The sequence below is a fragment of the Triturus cristatus genome, chromosome 7, assembly GCF_964204655.1.
Source record: "Triturus cristatus chromosome 7, aTriCri1.1, whole genome shotgun sequence".
Taxonomy (NCBI): domain Eukaryota; kingdom Metazoa; phylum Chordata; class Amphibia; order Caudata; family Salamandridae; genus Triturus; species Triturus cristatus.
Window position 1 is genome coordinate 534,306,047 of NC_140590.1, and position 17,555 is coordinate 534,323,601.

The window sequence follows — 17,555 nt, forward strand, 5'->3', positions numbered from 1 at the left end:
CGAAAATAACGATAACGCCATCATTATCGCATTTCCATCAAGTCTCACCCGAACAAATAAAAGACTACATCTTAACTATAAAATCAGGCTCTCCAACTGACCCCTGTCCACCCACGGTACTAAAACTCATTCCCGACCTACTAGCCCCTAACCTTACAGACATCTGCAACGCCATGTTTGACACAGGCATCTACCCCACTGCCTGGAAAGGGCAACCATCAAACCCCTGCTAAAGAAACAGCATCTGGACCCGCTAGATACCAAAAACTATCGACCCATCACAAACCTTCCTTTCCCAGCAAAAATTTTTGAAAAAATTATGAACACACAACTTACTAATTACATTGAAGAAAACCGTCTTTTGGATGATACACAATTTGGCTTTAGAAAGGGCCACGGGACAGAAACCGCTCTCATCAAAGCCGCTGATGAAATTAGAGCTACCCGAGGCCTAGGCGGATCAGCAGTCTTGATACTGCTAGATCTGTCAGCGGCTTTTGACACGGTCGACCATACCACTCTGATCAACCGTGTCTCAAGCATAGGCGTCAAACTTAAAGCAAAGGATCTATTGGCCTCCTTTTTATCCAACCGTACTCAGCTGGTGAGTCTCGGCGAATTCAACTCTCCCCCATTTACCCTCCCTTGTGGAGTGCCACAAGGGTCATCCTTGAGTCCGACACTTTTTAATATCTATGTGTCGGACCTGGCCAAGGCAATTAAAGCTCACGAGATGAGGTTGACATCCTACGCCGACGACACACAGCTCGTACTTACAATTAACAACGACGGAGAAGCAATTGCAGCCAACTTTCAGACTGGCATGCTTGCCATCAGCTCCTGGATGGCTAACAATTGTTTAAAGTTAAACTCCGACAAAACGGAGGTCGTGATCTTCGGCAACTTACATCCAGCTTGGTCCCCCACTTGGTGGCCGACCACCTTGGGACCTCCACCCCTCCCTGTATCCAAAGCTAGAAACCTGGGGGTCATATTTGATGACAAACTAACCTTCTCAGCCCACACAAACGCCATCGTCTCATCATCATTCTACACTCTCAAAATGATCAAAAAACTTTTACCGTTCCTCCCCCCTAATGCAGGAAAAACTCTGGTCAGCACGCTTGTGATGTCGAAAATTGACAACTGTAATGGGCTGCTCATCAATGCCCAACAAAAGATTACCAACAAATACAGATGGTGCAAAACGCCGCTGCCAGATTAATAACAGGCACCCCCAAACACAACTCAATTTCCCCAGTGGTCCGGAGTCTGCACTGGCTACCAATAACAAGCCGCATCAAGTTTAAATCCCTCTGCATTGCCTTCAAGGCAATCCACAACACTGGACCAGACTTTCTAAAAAAAGCCTTCTGTACCCATGTGCCTAATCGAACCCTACGCTCCTCCACCGCCAACATGCTGAGGGTTCCCTGCACTTACAAGGCATCCTGGGGTGACAAATATTCACCATTGCCACTTCCAAACTGTGGAATTCCCTTCCCCTTTGCATTAAAACTTGTCCAACACTACCTGCCTTCAGGAAACTGATAAAAACCTGGCTTTTTAACCAATGAGCTCCACACTAAACCTCTACTGTCTGCAGTCCGTAGCGCCGAGACACCCTCGGGTATTTGCGCTCTCTATAAATCGCTCAAATAAATAAATAAAATAAATAATAAGATCACCTTCTCCCCCGTGGGAACTTAATATTCTCTCAAAACACATGTGCCCTCTTTTCGATACCATTTACGCCTTTTTACAACACCTTAAAAGGAAACCAGCTTTCCTAGTGGTGATCAAGTCAGCATGTATTCGGTGTGATACATTCTGTGTTAAAGAGCCCTATACAGTGTTTCACGGTAATCGGGTGGTCATGAGAACGCATCCTAGTTTCCTCCCCAAGGTGGTTTGTTATTTTGACATAAACCAAACCATTTCTTAACCAATGTTCTTTTCTAACCCCGCTACCCCAGCGGAGAGGGCTTTCCTTCCTTAGGTATAAAATGAGTTCCCGAGTTTTACCTAGAAAAAAAAGATATTGGGTAATCTGACCATCTATTTGTCAACTATGGTCCAATGAGAACAGGCATAACTTCCTCCAAGAAGACCACCTCTAGGTGGATAGTATCCTAGTGTATAGTGTTTTCCTACCAGTTAGCTAACAAACACTCACCGGCCAGGCCTAAGGCCCTTTCTACTTGGTGCAAGGCAGCAAAAGCTGCCCAACTGAGAAATGTACCCATTTCCTAGATTTGCAAGGTTGCAATTTGGAAATCCGTACATATTTCTACCAAACATTACTGTCTAGACTCAGACAGATACTCAAGTAGGGCAGGCCTCTTTAAAGAACCTTTTTAATTATAACAGCTGCTTTTAAATGTTCTTGATTTGTCCACAGGTGTTTGGGATGGGCTAGCTATTCTATTAAATGTGTATGACTTTTGATCAGGATCCCCTGGAAGAGTAGAATAAATTTCTTACCTGTAATCCTAGTTCTCTTCCAGGGGAATCATTATCAAAGTCATAAGCATCCCTTCTGCCTTCCCGGATGAATCTTTCATGCAGCAGCTTATACCCGTTTTTTATGTCACCATAAAAAAGACCTGACTTAACTGTCACCTGTGGGGCATGATGGTATACAGGTGGTCCGGTGAGGCCTGAAAGACACGGTGCCGTTTTTCTCCAATGCTGCCTACTGGTTAACGATGCCTCTCATTCCTTGCAGTTTCCCGAGAGTATATTGATTGTAAATCCCAAATTTGATAGTATGACTTAATTTGCTGCCACGAGAAGGTGCAATATTATTTTTAATATGCATATAAAAATTGGTTTTCTTCAAAGATAGATGGTAGCCTTAGAAGGAGAATCTGGTACAATGCCTTTGGGACATGTTTCCAATCGTGACCAGGTGATTTCCTCACTGTCCCTAAAAATGTGGTTTTATATGTAAGGGCCACAGAGTGAGCCAGCATCACTTCAAACTCCTCTTCAGCAATTGCTGCTTTTGGTTTCAACTGAAATGTGGAGTTGTTCTGGTAGTTCAAGCAGTAGAGCTCTTTATATAGGATCTCCCTCCCCCTGGTATGTGTGGCAGAGGTGTATCCCTTGGCTAATGTGCCCACCCATTGGTCCCTGTCAAGACTAATCCCCAACTCCTTTTCCTCAAGCCTTCTGAAGTGAGAGCTAACCCTATATCTTGCTAGATATAGGGGTGTGATGGACTGTAGAAAGGGAATTTGAACTGTTCACCTGCAACCACTCCTCAAACAGAGTAAATTTCCTCATGGCTTTTGCCATACTGCTGTTTCTTGTACTCTGCGTCTGTCTTGTAAATATCTGAATCCTGCAAGTCAAAGTCAACTTTCACTGTTCAACTTCACCTAGCCTTATTTTATCATATCTTTTAAGACAGTTATCTGTCAACACCCCTGTAAGAGGCTGGCTTAGTAGATGGTGCTCACTTATGTAAATGTAGCACCCTGCAGTAATCCAGACAACCCTTATGGTGATTTTAGTGATCTTAGACAACCTTAGAAAGCTTTCGAAGTGGTAGCTTTGGAGGGCAGGCTGATCATATAGTGTAAGTGAAAGAGAACCACACAGTGTAGTTATAAAAATATGTATTTATTATAAACAATCACTAACACATTGCAATATTTCCTACCTGGAGATATAACCACAATACACACAATACTTTAGTAATAGAACACGTAAGTAGCACAAATACACAGCGGTCCAGGGGTAGACCAAACCATATAGTAATAAAGTGGAATGCGAACCACGACCTAAGTTGAGACTGACCCAGAAGACTGAGAAGAGCTGGGGGCCCAAGAAACCACCCAAGCTAAGTTCCACAGGAACCCCATGGAGGCCGTGTGCAGAGTGGTAACACGATCGCATACTCAATACAAGTCAATGGGTAAGTTGCAGTTTTTAAGAAGGACCCTTCCCAGAGGACCCTGAAGAAACCCCGTAGAGGATGGAAGGTTGGAGTTACACCACCCTTGCCAGCACATCACTTTTGTTTTTACGGCATCCTGTTTGGGTTGCTGTAGACACTTCTCCATTCTTGTTGGGTGAGAAATAGTCCTGGATGCTTTGACCTCTATTTTTTTTTTTTTTTTTTGATTGTTTTTCTTTGGGTTGTTTTTTTAAATCTTTTTATTAAGAGAAACAAATCAAATACTATCACACACATCAACACAAATACATAAAAGCAGTCATGAGAATATACAATAAGGATTAAATCAAATGTGGCAAACAAATAATCATAAACCTCACTAAGGAGCACACTATACTGGAGCTTAAATCCAGCTTTCCTATTTAGGATTGATTTCAAGAAACACAAGACTACAGGGATTGGTTATCAACAGCGAACGGAGAGGTGTATCACTAAAGGGGGTACACAGCCAACCTCTACTTTCGTTCCAGGGGGCCCAAATTTTTGTCCACTTACCCGGGAAACCTCTGCTTTGATACAGCGCTCTCTCAGCTTGCATGCACCAGTCCATATTGGACTCCCAATCTGAGCATTTCAATTCCACTCTACCCTTCCACGTTCTAGCGATGTTACGTTTAGTCACCATACACCCCAGGGAGACCCACAGTCTCTCAGGCTTAGACTGGTCAGTGGCATACATCAGCTTTGAGACGCTGAAGGGGGCAGCAGAAATTCGTCGCATCTGTCGCAATATATATATCAAGTTATTGAAAGCCCTCAGTCACAACTTTGGCCCCACAACCCGATGGGAGCGGGGATGCCCACTGAGGATATTTATCAGGGACTTACACCAGTTAATGGTATAGCCGGAATATTTTTGAAAAGGGGTAAATATATGGAGTACATTATTAATCGAAAATCTGGGCCTGGCCAAATAAAGCAGGATGTCATCCGCGTAGAGGGACAATTTGTCCATCCACTCTGGTGATCAGTTCAGTCCCCGAATCGTGGGCTCTTCCCTGAGCCATATAGCGAGAGGTTCCAGCGCTAGGGCAAATAACAAAGGAGGTAACAGGCACCCCGTCTCGTGCCCCGCCGCAACAAAGACTGCCGACCTACTCTTATTCACTGCAATTCTCGCCAGGGGTTTCGATTAAAGGAGACGCACCCAAGACAGAAACCGATCACCAAAACCATACCTCTCCAACGTCGCAAAGAGGAAAGGCCATTTAATCCTATCAAACGCCATTTTGGCATCCAAGAACCTAATAACCGAGTGTTGGGAAACGAGGCAGCATCTGTGAGGCCTGCACAAATAACATGACTACATTTGTCCTTCACTGGGAACCAAACACCCAATTGTAGCGCCTGACTCTCGGAGAGTAGCGTTGCAGAGCAGTCTGAGGCTTACTCAAGGGAGGTGGTGTGGGCTAGCAATCGCCATTTGCAGGTGCACAAAAATAACTCAATAATTGATTGTCCAGTCTGTACTTTGCTTTATAAAAATAAGAGTACATTTATTAGACACACACACTACTCAATACTATGCACCAATTTACAAATATATATAAGCTGTTGGAATTACTTTGTGACATTGCATAACATCTCCACCCCTCCCGCAAAGGCGGGGTGGGGTCTAGTACCACCACTCCCATGTTTGCCCCCAATGCAGATAGTTGAACATAAGAGTGAGGGCCCTGCGCACTGGCACCATCCCAGTGGCGACCCACCCCATTACCTCAACAAGCATTAAAAAGGGGTAAGCCTGCCTTGGTGACACATGACCCTGACTGAGCATCTCCTACTGACCATAAAGTATGCACCTCTATATCTTAAGGGCTAGCAGTCTGGGGTCTTCACCTAAGCGCAGCAGCAAGAATCCATGTTTACGCACACTTTAGAATTACAGTACTCATCACATTGGTTGATCATTTGAATGCATTGCAATTACAGCCCCTAAAGGCATCACAGATGAAATCACAGGATTGCGCATATACAGCCAGACACCCTAGCAGGACTGTCTGGCAACATAGCCCCACTTGGCTTATGACATCTCCTTACACATGTGACTTACAGTCCCTTTAAAAGAAGTACTCCTGGCAACTACACTTCTCCTGCAGTGCGCCTCTTCACTTTAAAAGGAATCGCAGGGAAAAGCATGCGATTACGTAAATACAGCCAGACCCCCCTAGCCGGAAGGTCCAGCAACATAACTCCATTTAGCATAACATCACCTTACACATGTGACTTACAGTCCCTTCAAAAAAAGTACTCCTGGCAACTACACTTCTCCTGCAGGGCGCCTCTTCACTTTAAAAGGAATCACAGGTAAAAGCTTGGGATTACGTAAATACGGCCAGACCCCCTAGCAGGAAGGTCCAGCAACATAACTCCATTTAGCTTAACATCACCTTACACAGGTACTTCACTTTACACATGTGACTTTCAGTCCACCTAAAAAGAACTAACCAATAGTAAATGCATTTCGGTGCAATTACACCACTTCACCTCCAGGGGATACCCTTCTCCAGACATCCCCAACTCAGCCCTTCACTCCATGATGCACTTCATAGTACACCCTCAGCTGTAGAACATAAGTTCCAGCCTAGAAGGTGTTAAAGGCTGGCTGCGCCCTTGAGGGGTTATTCTTTCAGATGCCCTGTGAAACTTATGGGTGGACTGTTCTTCTTTATGCTGGGGGAGGCTGTGGTGCTTCTGCAGCCCCCCTGCACCCCATTTCACACATGAGGGTGACCCCCTCCTCTGGGGGCAACCAGGGACCAAAACGGCAGATTTCTTTGTGCTGGGGGGGGGGAAAGACTGCGCTTCTCCAGCAGCTCCCCCAGCACCTTTTCACAAGTGAGGGTGACCCCCCTCCTCTGGGGGCCACAAAGCACCAAAACAGCAGATTTCCAATTGCCTGGCGAGGCATTATGGGGCGCTTCATGCTCCTCTTTAGCAGCCCCAGCCACTGGGAACACTCTCTTCCGCTCTCTGGGTCTCTGATTCAGCAGGGTGCTGTCTTCACTGGCTCCCAGCGCCAGCCTTTCGCCTGGCTCTCCTCAGTGGCCTCTCTTCTCCCTGCGCAGAGGCCACTGCTCCTGCGCACCGGTCCTGGGCTCTTCTTCTGGTGCTGTTAGGGTCCTGGGGGCAGTCAGGGGGTGTCTCCTTCCAACTGCCCATTGCGCCAGGCTCCAGCACCTTCAGCCTCAGCAGACCACACCCCAGAGAGCTTCTCTTCCTGTGCAGACACTTTTTAAAAGTTGAGTAGGGGGCTTGCAGGAAGTCTCTGTTGGTCCTATCAAACAGCGACACATCACGTCCCTGCCCCCCTGCTCCCTCCTTGTCCAGCCTCTGAGCTTGTTCAAAATGGCGTCGTCTCTGAAGCCCCTTTCGCCCACGCTGCTTTCCCTCCTTGGTGCGGCCTGGTGCCTGGCACCCAGTGACAGCTGCTAATTGATGAGCCTGTAGCCCCTCCCATCTTCTCTTCATGGAGAGGAGGCCCTAGCTTGTGGAAGAAAGGTTATCAATCCATCCAGCTGAGGTCAGCCCTCAGCCTGGGTCTGGTCCTGGCTGGCTCATAGAAATATGACAGTTCTGAATGACCCAAAAGCAGTACAAATATGACTTTGGACTCTGCAGAATACTTATTTTCATATTCGCTACATTGGACTTAAGTGCGTGTCTGAAATCTGTAGGCCTAACGGAAGTTAATCTAGCCATGGGCCCCACATCCCCATAGGGGAATAATGAAGTGAAAACACAGTAAAACACACTGACTTTCCCTGGCATGTTCCTTTTCAGTGTATAAAGCCTATTCCATGTCACCACCCAATACTGCTTAAGTCCTGCCACACCATTCACTTTGTAGCTGCTCCTGGATTGCGAACGCTAGGAACCTCCCCTGTGCAGCCCGTACACGTGTGCACACGCATGTACACATGTCTGCATGTAACCAGCCCGGTGTCCCTTACTCCAGCTGCTGCGCAGTGGCCTGGTCAAGCCAGGGGAACACCAGTAAAATTCCCATTCAGTCTCTTACATCCTGAGTTCACTGTGGGTGAGTTCCAACTTATGAGACTCCCCCACAGTAAAAGCTCAACAATTAGGTGCTCAAAAAGCGAAATATCCGGGCGGCCCATAGTGTCAGAACCACCTTCTAACACCGAGTCCTCCTGTATGGTGGTAGCTCGCCCCAGCAGCCCAAACAAACGGCGCAAATTATTGCCGTTTTTGGTTGGCATAAAGCCATTTTGATCCAGGTGTATCAATTTATGAAGAAGGGGTGAGATGCGAAGAGCCTGGATCTTGGCCAAAATTTTGGTCTCTGGGTCAAGAAGAGAGATCGGCTGATAGGAAAAGCATCGGTCAGGAGGCTTTCCATGTTTATGGATGACAACTATACTAGCCAACAGCTGCATAGCTGGGAGAACACCCTCTTGCACACTTACATTGTACATACGCAGTAAGTAAAGGACTATGAGTGAAGCCACGTTTTTATATAGTTCAATCGGGAGTCCGTTGGGGCCCATGGCTTTCCCTGTGTTGAGTGGCCCTATAATAAGTCTTAGCTGCTTCGTCCGCAATATCCCTGTATTCCTTTTGTTTAATAGCCAACTTGTGCGAGATCTCTGGTGACGTCTCAGAAACCAGGTCGCGCTGAAGGGTCATAATCTCATCTTCAGTGGTCTCAAGTTGGCTACGCTTTTCTTTCTTGTGTCCCGCTACAGCCGCCACCCCACACCCTCGTACCACGGTTTTAAAGGCTTCCCACAATATCACATCAGACTGGAGCGAGCTGTCATTTTCGGCAAAATATTGTTTGGTGAACTCAGTCAATCTGGTACTTATTTATGGAATTTTAAGATACCAGGGATTTAGAACCATGTCTCGATTGGCGGGGGGGTGTCGCCATTGCAAGCGACAATTGGCGAGTGATCGGAGATACCCCTAGGAAGGAAGGACAATTTCTCGAACATGGGGAGCTGATCAGCCTTACAGAAGAAATAATCAATACGGGACAGGCTACCATGCATGACAGAATGAAAGGTATATTGCTTCTCAGCAGGATTAGATTCGCCAAACGTCTGATACCAAGAGCCCTCAGAAAATCCAACAATATCCTCCCAGATGAATCACTCAGTCGGGGGAAGGCAGACGATCCAACGACCCATCCAAAACTGCGTTAGTCGCCTCCCAAAAGCATATCTCCTTCCGGCAATCCCAACAGATGCGTACCCAAATCATTCAAGTTGGTGGAGTGGAGCTTAGGGGGGGATGTACAAGGATGTAACATTGAGAGACCTCCCCTCCCATTTCCCCGAGACCGAAACAAACCGACCCAAAAGGTCACACACAATTTTCTGAATTTGAAAAGGGAGGGAACTGCGCACCAGGATACCAACCCCCATGGAACCACGCGTTTAACCTGCATGGGCTATGAGTTTATATCCCCACCTGTTAAGTGCACAGTAAGCAGGACCCTGAATGTGAGTCTCTTGAAGTATCAGGTCAGGAGACTGTCGCTTAAGGTATTGCAGCACTATACCCCTCTTGATCCAATCGCCTAGACCATTAACATTCCAGGAGAGAAGTGTGAGACGGCCCAATGACAGGCTAGTTTGATCAACCACAATCATCCTTTAAAATAAGGCAGGGCCCCGACCCTCATGTTCCAGTAACAAACATCTTGGAAATTACCTACAGTAGAAACCCTAGCAAAGATGATAAGCAGTTAGATAAAAAATAATCATAAGCTCCTACAATGATTGTCTGCACTACCATAAAGATGCCCACACAAATTAGACTATTAAAAATGACCACTTGAAGAGGACTGCGAAAAAGAAAGAAAAAACATAATAAAAACACACCACCAAAACCCCAGGAACTACTAAACACTACCCCCTCCCTGCAACATGGACCTAAAACTGCCCACCCCCCAAAATTGCAGAGTGCCTGTATAACCAAAAACAAATAGACTATATATAGGGGAACGCTACTCAGCCTAGACATCCCAAGAACTTAAACCATTAATTGCCAGTTCTCCCCCTTCAGGACCCACAGACCAGCCCAATATCAAACATCATAAAAAGCTTCACACAATAATTGTCTAACGCATTTCAACATTCCCAGTTGCCCCACCTTCCCCCACCACACACAACCCCACCAGCCACCCTGAGAGTGAAAAAAAAAAAAAAGCGAAACAGAGCGGCTAGTCCATTATTAAACTCCCTGAAACACATAAGTCTGTCACCAGCCCATACCAGTCCAGTGCTGCTCAAAAAGTCCTTTTTGTCTCTCAGTGACTCATCCCAGCTGCGTCATCCCTATCTGCAGCCACTGAGGCGCTGTGACTTCTGATGCGACCTTGTTAGTTCTACTCTTCCTCCGTTCAAGGTTCGCCAGATGAGGAAGAGCGTCTCTGCGCTTCCACCAATCGCCACCTTTCCAACCAGTCCCAGGTATCTTCAGGAGTTTGAAAGAACCATGTCTTTCCGTCGGCTTGGACCCGGAGTTTGGCAGAGTAAAGCATAGCATACTTCAAGTTGTGACTTCTGAGTGCGCGCTTTACTTCCAAAAAGGACCTACGTTGCAGTTGCACTTTGTAAATGAAGTCCAGGAAGAAGGTGATGGTAGAATTTTCAAACTTAAGCGGTGGAGCAGCCCTCGCCGTCTGCAAGATCGCATCCCTGTCACGGAAATTGAAGATTCTAGCGAGGATATGGCGTGCCAGAGCTCCTGGCTTAGGGGGACCCCCAGGAACCCTATGAGCGCGTACCACTGAAAAAAATTCGCGAAAGGGAACGAGTCTACAAATGCTTCTGAATGAGGTCTTCTACAAACAGATCCGCCGCCCTTTCCGGCACCCCCAGAATTTGCACGTTGTCTTCCTTCGTAGTCCTCAAGCTTAGTCGCTAGATCCGAAGTCTGAGCTTGAAGGCGCTTGACCGTAGTTTCCAACGTATTAGTTTGTTGGAGGGTGGATATGGAATCTTCATTTGTCCTAACCCTGTCCCCCATATTTCTCAAATCAGCGCGAATTAGAGTAATCTCCGTGGTCAGTGTCAATTTTCTCCTCCAGCGCCGTGTGAACTCCCTGAATAGCCACCATTACATCAACCAGAGTTAGGGCCTCATCTTCCTTATGCCCCTCCTCCCCTTCTGACCTGGTATGAGCATATTTAGCCAGTCTTGCCGCAGGAGGCTGCTTGGGTCCCTTGGTGGTGGCCATCTCAGCGGTGTACTATCGCGCTGTGGGTTTAAACACGGGGGGCCACAGCCGGATGAGGGGGTCAGTGAATAAATGAAGTGGTAGGTCAGAACCAGTCACAGAGCACACAATGATGAGCTCTCTAAGCTGCAAGAGTCAAAAATGCAAATGCACCCCAGTGGCAATCCAGGGAACCAAGTCCAGCGCCTTGCTCGGTAGGGGCGACAGTCAACCGGTATAGGGAGAGCCAGTAGTAAGCAGTTCGTGGAGAGGTGGGGGGGAAGCCCCGGTCATTCAATGAGCCCCAACGTTAATCCTTGCCACCGCCGCACTGTCTCCTTGGATTCGCATCAAAAGGTCCCCCGCAGACCACTACCCCGTTGTTGCGATCCGGAGTGGAATCGCAAAATGGCGGATGAGCCAGATGCTGCTCCAAACTCCCTGGGCACAATCACAAGAGTAACGTAGGGGGGGGGCGGGAACCCAGACCAGGCCCCCCCCATCACAACTCCACACGGGCCCGCAATAATATTTAGGCCAAAGTCTAAAGGGGCCCTTAATACCGTCAACCGTCACTAGCTCTGACAGCCGGGGGCTCCCGCCAGCAAACGATCAGGGCACCAGCCAATGAGGCGAGGTCCCAGGCGGCCACAGCAGCACTGCAATGATGAAGGCAGAAGAGAGGACACTGGTGCGGCTGTAGAAGTCTCCCGCCGTCTAACCTCGCCTCCTGCTGCGGAGAGCTGTGCGACGTCACGGCCGAAGCTCCGTCTCCGCAGCGGCACAAAACGTCGAGTCTGATATTTCCGGATCCCAGCCGACGATTCAGATCCGGCAAGCGGCAGGCAAAGCAGCTCATTAAGGGGCTCACTCTCCCAAGGCTAGGTCAACAAGACTGATATTTGAGGCAGATACGGGGGAATCGGGCTACGGCGATAGCCGGAGCTCTACATAGAAACGGCCATCTCGGGTGTTAGCAAGCCACGCCCCCCTCGACCGCTATTCTTAACTACAACCACTTGGTCTTTCAGTGTAGTATCATGGAGGCATCACCCATCTCCATCCTAATTCTAGGGTGAACTTGACCAGACCATGTCATTGGATCCTGGTTGACTTTCAGTATTTCCATCCCAAACGTTTTATCCAGATGTGTATGATCCAGCCCAGCATAACCTTTATTTACAGCCGAGTAGTGGGAGTAGCCAGTTTTAAGCAGTAGTCTAGGATTGAATCCATCAGTCATCCCTACATCTAGTCTTACCAGTTTCCCTACCCCTCATATCACTCTTAAGTCCCTAAAATTGTTTTGTCTTCAGTACCATTCATGGCTTGGTTTACATTCTCTCCATCTGTCTATTAATTTGTGTACTGTCACTCAGGAAGGCTTCATGTTAATGATTAAGGGCATGATATAAATGCTGTGGTTGGTGGCGTGCTCCTGAGTGTTCCCTTTAGAGGTACCCAATTGCCTTCTTTGTCTTTGTTGGAAACTCTCAAATTAATGCTATTGGTTATTGGGATACTCATACATGCGATGTTTTTATCTGGCAATGGAGAAAGAAAAAAACGCATAGGCTAATCGCTGAAGCCCGGCCATTTCTGGTTTGTTTTAGGAAATAGTTTTTTTTATATACTGCAGACATCCTCTCCCAATGATTTGCTTTCGTGCAGAATGTCAGGGGTGTATGTTACCTTCAGTGCCCCGAGGGCGTAACAGGGATGTGTGCCAGTTTTATGCACCCTCCAGACCACTGTTTTATTACAGAAGAGACTGCAGTAACTAGCTCAGGCCCGTCTTCAATACAGAGTTCGCCAGCACACATTAAGTGACTGCACCATCTTCAGAGAGCGTTTCTCATTAGCATGTGGTGTGGCCCCATGTAAAATAAGTAAACACTTTTCCTCTACCATATTATGGTCGCAGGTGCAGAGTCTAAAGAGTCAGGAGGCTCTCTGACTGCACCACAAAAAGGTGACCTATAATCCACGCCCCCTGAGGAGAGTCCCCTAGAGTGGGGGAAAGAGGTCCCATGGACTCTCCAGACATCGCCCCTGCAGGTTGATGCAGTCACTCATTTCACCTGCCTGCAGGGGATCTTTGTGTGACCTTTGAAGATAATACACATGTTGGTCTGTGTGTAATAAGCTGCGTGTGTTGAGACTGTGCATACCTTTGTGCATTCAGGCTTGTAGCCTGTAATTATTACCACAGTCTCCTTGGGAGTGATTTGATTCTTTGCTCCTCATTTTGAGAACTATGCCATGAATGTTCTGTGAAAATGTTTTCAAAAAGTTTGTTGATGATGGTTTGAGTACTGAATGTGGGCTATGCCATATTTCCACTAGGCTGTGTTTAGGTTTGTTTTCTAAAAATACCACAAATGTGTTGTCCTTTTTACCACCACACATTTTGTTTAGCACCCAGGTGTGCTTCTCCTTTGTTCTCTTTTTCCTTGCTATATGAATTTGTATTCTTTAATATTCCTTCTTCCTCCTTGTGCCAATAGTGGAGAAGTGCATTATACTTTTTTTACCAGAGTGCGGTCACTTTCTTTAGATACCCATGCCTTTAAGAAAATGGAGTTTCAGCCACCAGAAGCAAAGAAATTCTTCAGCACCGTGCGAAAAGAGATGGCACTGCTGGCGACCTCTTTGCCCGATGGTATCATGGTGAAAACCTTTGAAGACCGAATGGTAAGCCTCCCTGGCAACACATTTAAATTTTTTAGGGGGCGTATGCTGGTTTTATGTGTCTGCAGTTTAACAGTTTAGAAATCTGGGTTCCAAATTGGAGTAGTTGAGATCAGGTGCTGATGTATAAGGGCAGTACTGCAAGGAGTGTGTAATGGTGGTGGTGGTAACTGTTTGAAGCTTCTGCATTGTGCTACAAGGGGAACCACAGTTTTAAAGCTTGCTTCTCTACTTGCAGGATCTCCTTTCTGCCCTTATTAAAGGGCCTACCCGCACTCCTTACGAGGACTGCCTCTTTCTGTTTGACATCCAGTTGCCCAACATCTACCCAGCTGTTCCACCTCTGTTCCGTTACCTCTCCCAGTGTAGCGGGCGTTTGAATCCCAACCTTTATGACAACGGCAAAGTCTGTGTTAGCCTCCTCGGGACTTGGATTGGGAAGGTAAGCATTATAAATTGTAACATAAGCCAGGAAGCACATAATAGGTGCACTGCTGAGGTTTGGGCCCTGTTTTCATGTGCCAAATGTGTGAGGGCTTCCCACTCTAGTGGGAGCTTTGTTAGACTGAGGGTCTTAAGGTAGTTAAAAAGCCTCCTCTTTTCAGTGTTTGTGAAACAGCTTTGTTGCAATTGAAGGGGGCTCTGATATTTGCACACTTTCTACTACTAGGTAGAGTAAATCGCTTTAGTTGGCCCTTTTGATACTCTGGCAAGTTTCAGTTGTCTAAATACACAGGGCTAGTTCTGCCTCCACTGAGCTACAGTAATATTATTATCTTATTGACCTACCCTTGCCTCCCAGATCTTCATTCATACCTAATGGTTTTGGTGATGGAACAAGAATGTGTGCTTTAGCTAAAAAGGTTTTTTTACTCGTGCAGTGCCCAAAAAGTACCCGAAACCCACGCAGTCTCGTACATCAGTGTCTTCTTTCACCTTGCAGTAGAGATGCACTGTATGGTCTAAGGGATGTTCAAAGCACAGGCTTTTTTATCCACTTTTGTTCACATGTAATTTCTTTACTTGCTAATTAATGTTATTTCCATACTCCCTAGTAAAGGCTGCAGAGGTTTTTTTATAAAGAGATTTGATGTTCTCATCCATGAAATCTATGCTCAAAGGGTTTTGTATGCTTTGCCTAGATGCTGTTGCCAACAGTATTTTAATGCATTGCTTAACATATTTCCCTGCTCTCTAGGGTCCTGAGTGGCCAATATCTTGAACTAACTAGGTGCCTCTGTTCTATGGTCTGTATGAGGTTACCTAACCACCAGAAACCTCAGACAAAATTGTTCCTTTTCCCTTTTGCAGTCAGAGTTCGGTGTACAGGAAAGTAAATCCTTATTTCATTCTTTGCAACAACCATTTGATTTGGGGAAAAGGAGGGAGGGAGCTTATTGTTTTGCTTTTTCTCCCACTATACTGATTTTCCTCATACAGCCATCATGAAGGTTTTTGTCAAGTTAGACCAAAACATTGGGTCATTCCCTTCGCACTTTCGTGGTTGTTCGCTGGCCATAAATAAGTGGACGACTACTAGCTTTTTGAAACTAAACAAACAAGGCAAAGCTCTTGAGTGTTAGTGGTGGCAAGGAATATATGAACTTCTTGTTGTAGTTAGCGCCTCTTGGTGGTTCCACTTTCCTCACTCAGTGTCATTAAGTACCCAAGATTGAATCTGGACAAAATCTTTCTTTAGAAGACCAAATACTCTATCCTAGACTACCATTTTTAGCGTAGCAGAGTGACTCCTGACTGCATACATTAGTTCCGGATTGGATGAGTGCAGAAAATGCTGGCAGGGGCACTTCTGCCAAATGTCTTCTGCACTTGAACTGGGTCGGGCCTAAAGAAAGAGGTCTTCATGAGCCCCCCCTTCTCTCCTTACTAAAAATGTAAGATTTCCTGGAGAGCGATTAAAAAGTATTTTCTAACAATCAAAACATTCTCTCCTCCTTGGTAGCTTAATATAGTTTTAGCAGTATTAATAAGTCCTCTATGACATCCCCCTCTCCGTAGGTCTTGTTTACAGCATCTTTCCTGAAAAAACAGCTTTACTGGTATCTATTAAGCCTGCATGCAGAGATGGTTAAATGCAGGCTTAATGTTCCCAGGAAGAGTACGAGGTTTCCCGTTCTTTCAACCAAAAATATAAACGGCAAAATCAAGAGGCTTTCATCCTGTAGTCTTGGATTTCTGTCGAAACTGGTGCACTCCTTCAGTTTCCAGGTGTCTTCCTATGCTGATGGCACCCACATCATTGTTTGTCTCCGTTGATTGAGAAGGGGTGGCATAAAAGTTTAGATCCGGTATGGCCAAGTCAGTATTTGCTTAAAATGACAGGGAGAAGACTGAGATTGTGGTCTTTGGTGAAGGGAATTCGATCTGGACTGAAAGTTGGTGGCCAGAAACGTGCGACCCGCTATCTGTTTCGGAGGCGGCTGCAAAAAATCTGGGGGTAAGCTTTGACAATACGTTGACATTTGACACCCAGGTCAATAGAACGGTGAGTTCTTGCTCTTGGATCATTAAGACCTTAAAGAAAATTCTTCCCTTTCTTCCAGGGGTGTTAAAGGTGTCAGTGGTCATTGCGCTTATTACATCTCGTCTTGACTACTGTAATGCCCTGTTTTTAAATGCCAACCAGTATTTGTTAAAAAAGCTTCAGCTCATCCAAAATGCAGCTGCTTGGTTGGTCCTGGTGTTGCCTAAACACATCTCTGTAAGGGAGGGCTTGAGGACTCTCCATTGGCTACCAGTGATGGAGGGGTGACCTTTTAAAGCCCTCTGTCCGTTACATAAGGCTCTCCATCGGCAGGGCTCAAGTTATCTCAGGGCTGCCTTCAATCAATCAATCAGGGTATTTGTAAAGCGCGCTACTTACCCGTGAGGGTCTCAAGGCGCTGGGGGGGGGGGGGGGTGCCGCTACTGCTCGGAAGAGCCAGGTCTTGAGGAGTCTTCTGAAGGCGAGTAGGTCTTGGGTCTGTCATAGGTGGGTTGGGGGGGTGTTCCAGGTCTTGGCGGCGAGGTAGGAGAAGGATCTGCCGCTGGCGGTCGTACGTTGGATGCGGGGGACAGCTGCGAGGGCGAGGCTGCCGGAGCGGAGCTGGCGGGTGGGGGCGTAGAAGCTGAGTCTGCTGTTCAGGTAGGCTGGTCCGGCGTTGTGGAGTGCTTTGTGTGCGTGGGTGAGGAGCTTGAAGGTGATCCTCTTGTCGATGGGGAGCCAGTGCAGGTCTCTCAGGAGCGGGGTGATGTGGCTGCGGCGGGGGGCGTTGACGATCAGTCGGGCGGAGGCGTTTTGGATGTGTTGTAGCCGCCGTTGGTGTTAGGCTGGGATTACTGCGTAGAGTGCGTTGCCGTAGTACAGTCTGTTGCTGACGAGGGCCTGTGTCACTGTTCTTCTTGTTTCGGTCGGGATCCACTTGTAGATCCGGCGCAGCGTGCGTAGGGTGTTGTAGCAGGAGGAGGAGACGGCGTTGACCTGCTTGGACATGGAGAGGGAGGAGTCTAGGATGAATCCTAGGTTGCGTGCGTGGTCGGTGGGTGTCGTTGCTGTCCCCAGAGCGGTCGGCCACCAGGAGTCATCCCAGGCTGAGGGGGTGGGTCCGAGGATGAGGACCTCAGTCTTGTCCGAGTTCAGTTTCAGACGGCTGCTCCTCATCCAGTCAGCGATGGCCTTCATGCCCTCGTGGATGTTGGTTTTGGCGGTGT

At 47.1% G+C, this 17,555-nt stretch overlaps 1 protein-coding gene across 1 annotated transcript in view; it reads left to right on the forward strand.

Moving 5' to 3' along the window:
- The window catches only part of UBE2O (ubiquitin conjugating enzyme E2 O), a 563,443-nt gene that overhangs the window by 494,111 nt on the left and 51,777 nt on the right, over positions 1-17,555 (forward strand). The window contains exons 15-16 of the mRNA XM_085616919.1: positions 13,711-13,847; positions 14,083-14,286. Of these exons, the coding sequence (XP_085473045.1) occupies positions 13,711-13,847; positions 14,083-14,286 (341 nt within the window). The remainder of the gene's footprint in view (positions 1-13,710; positions 13,848-14,082; positions 14,287-17,555) is intronic.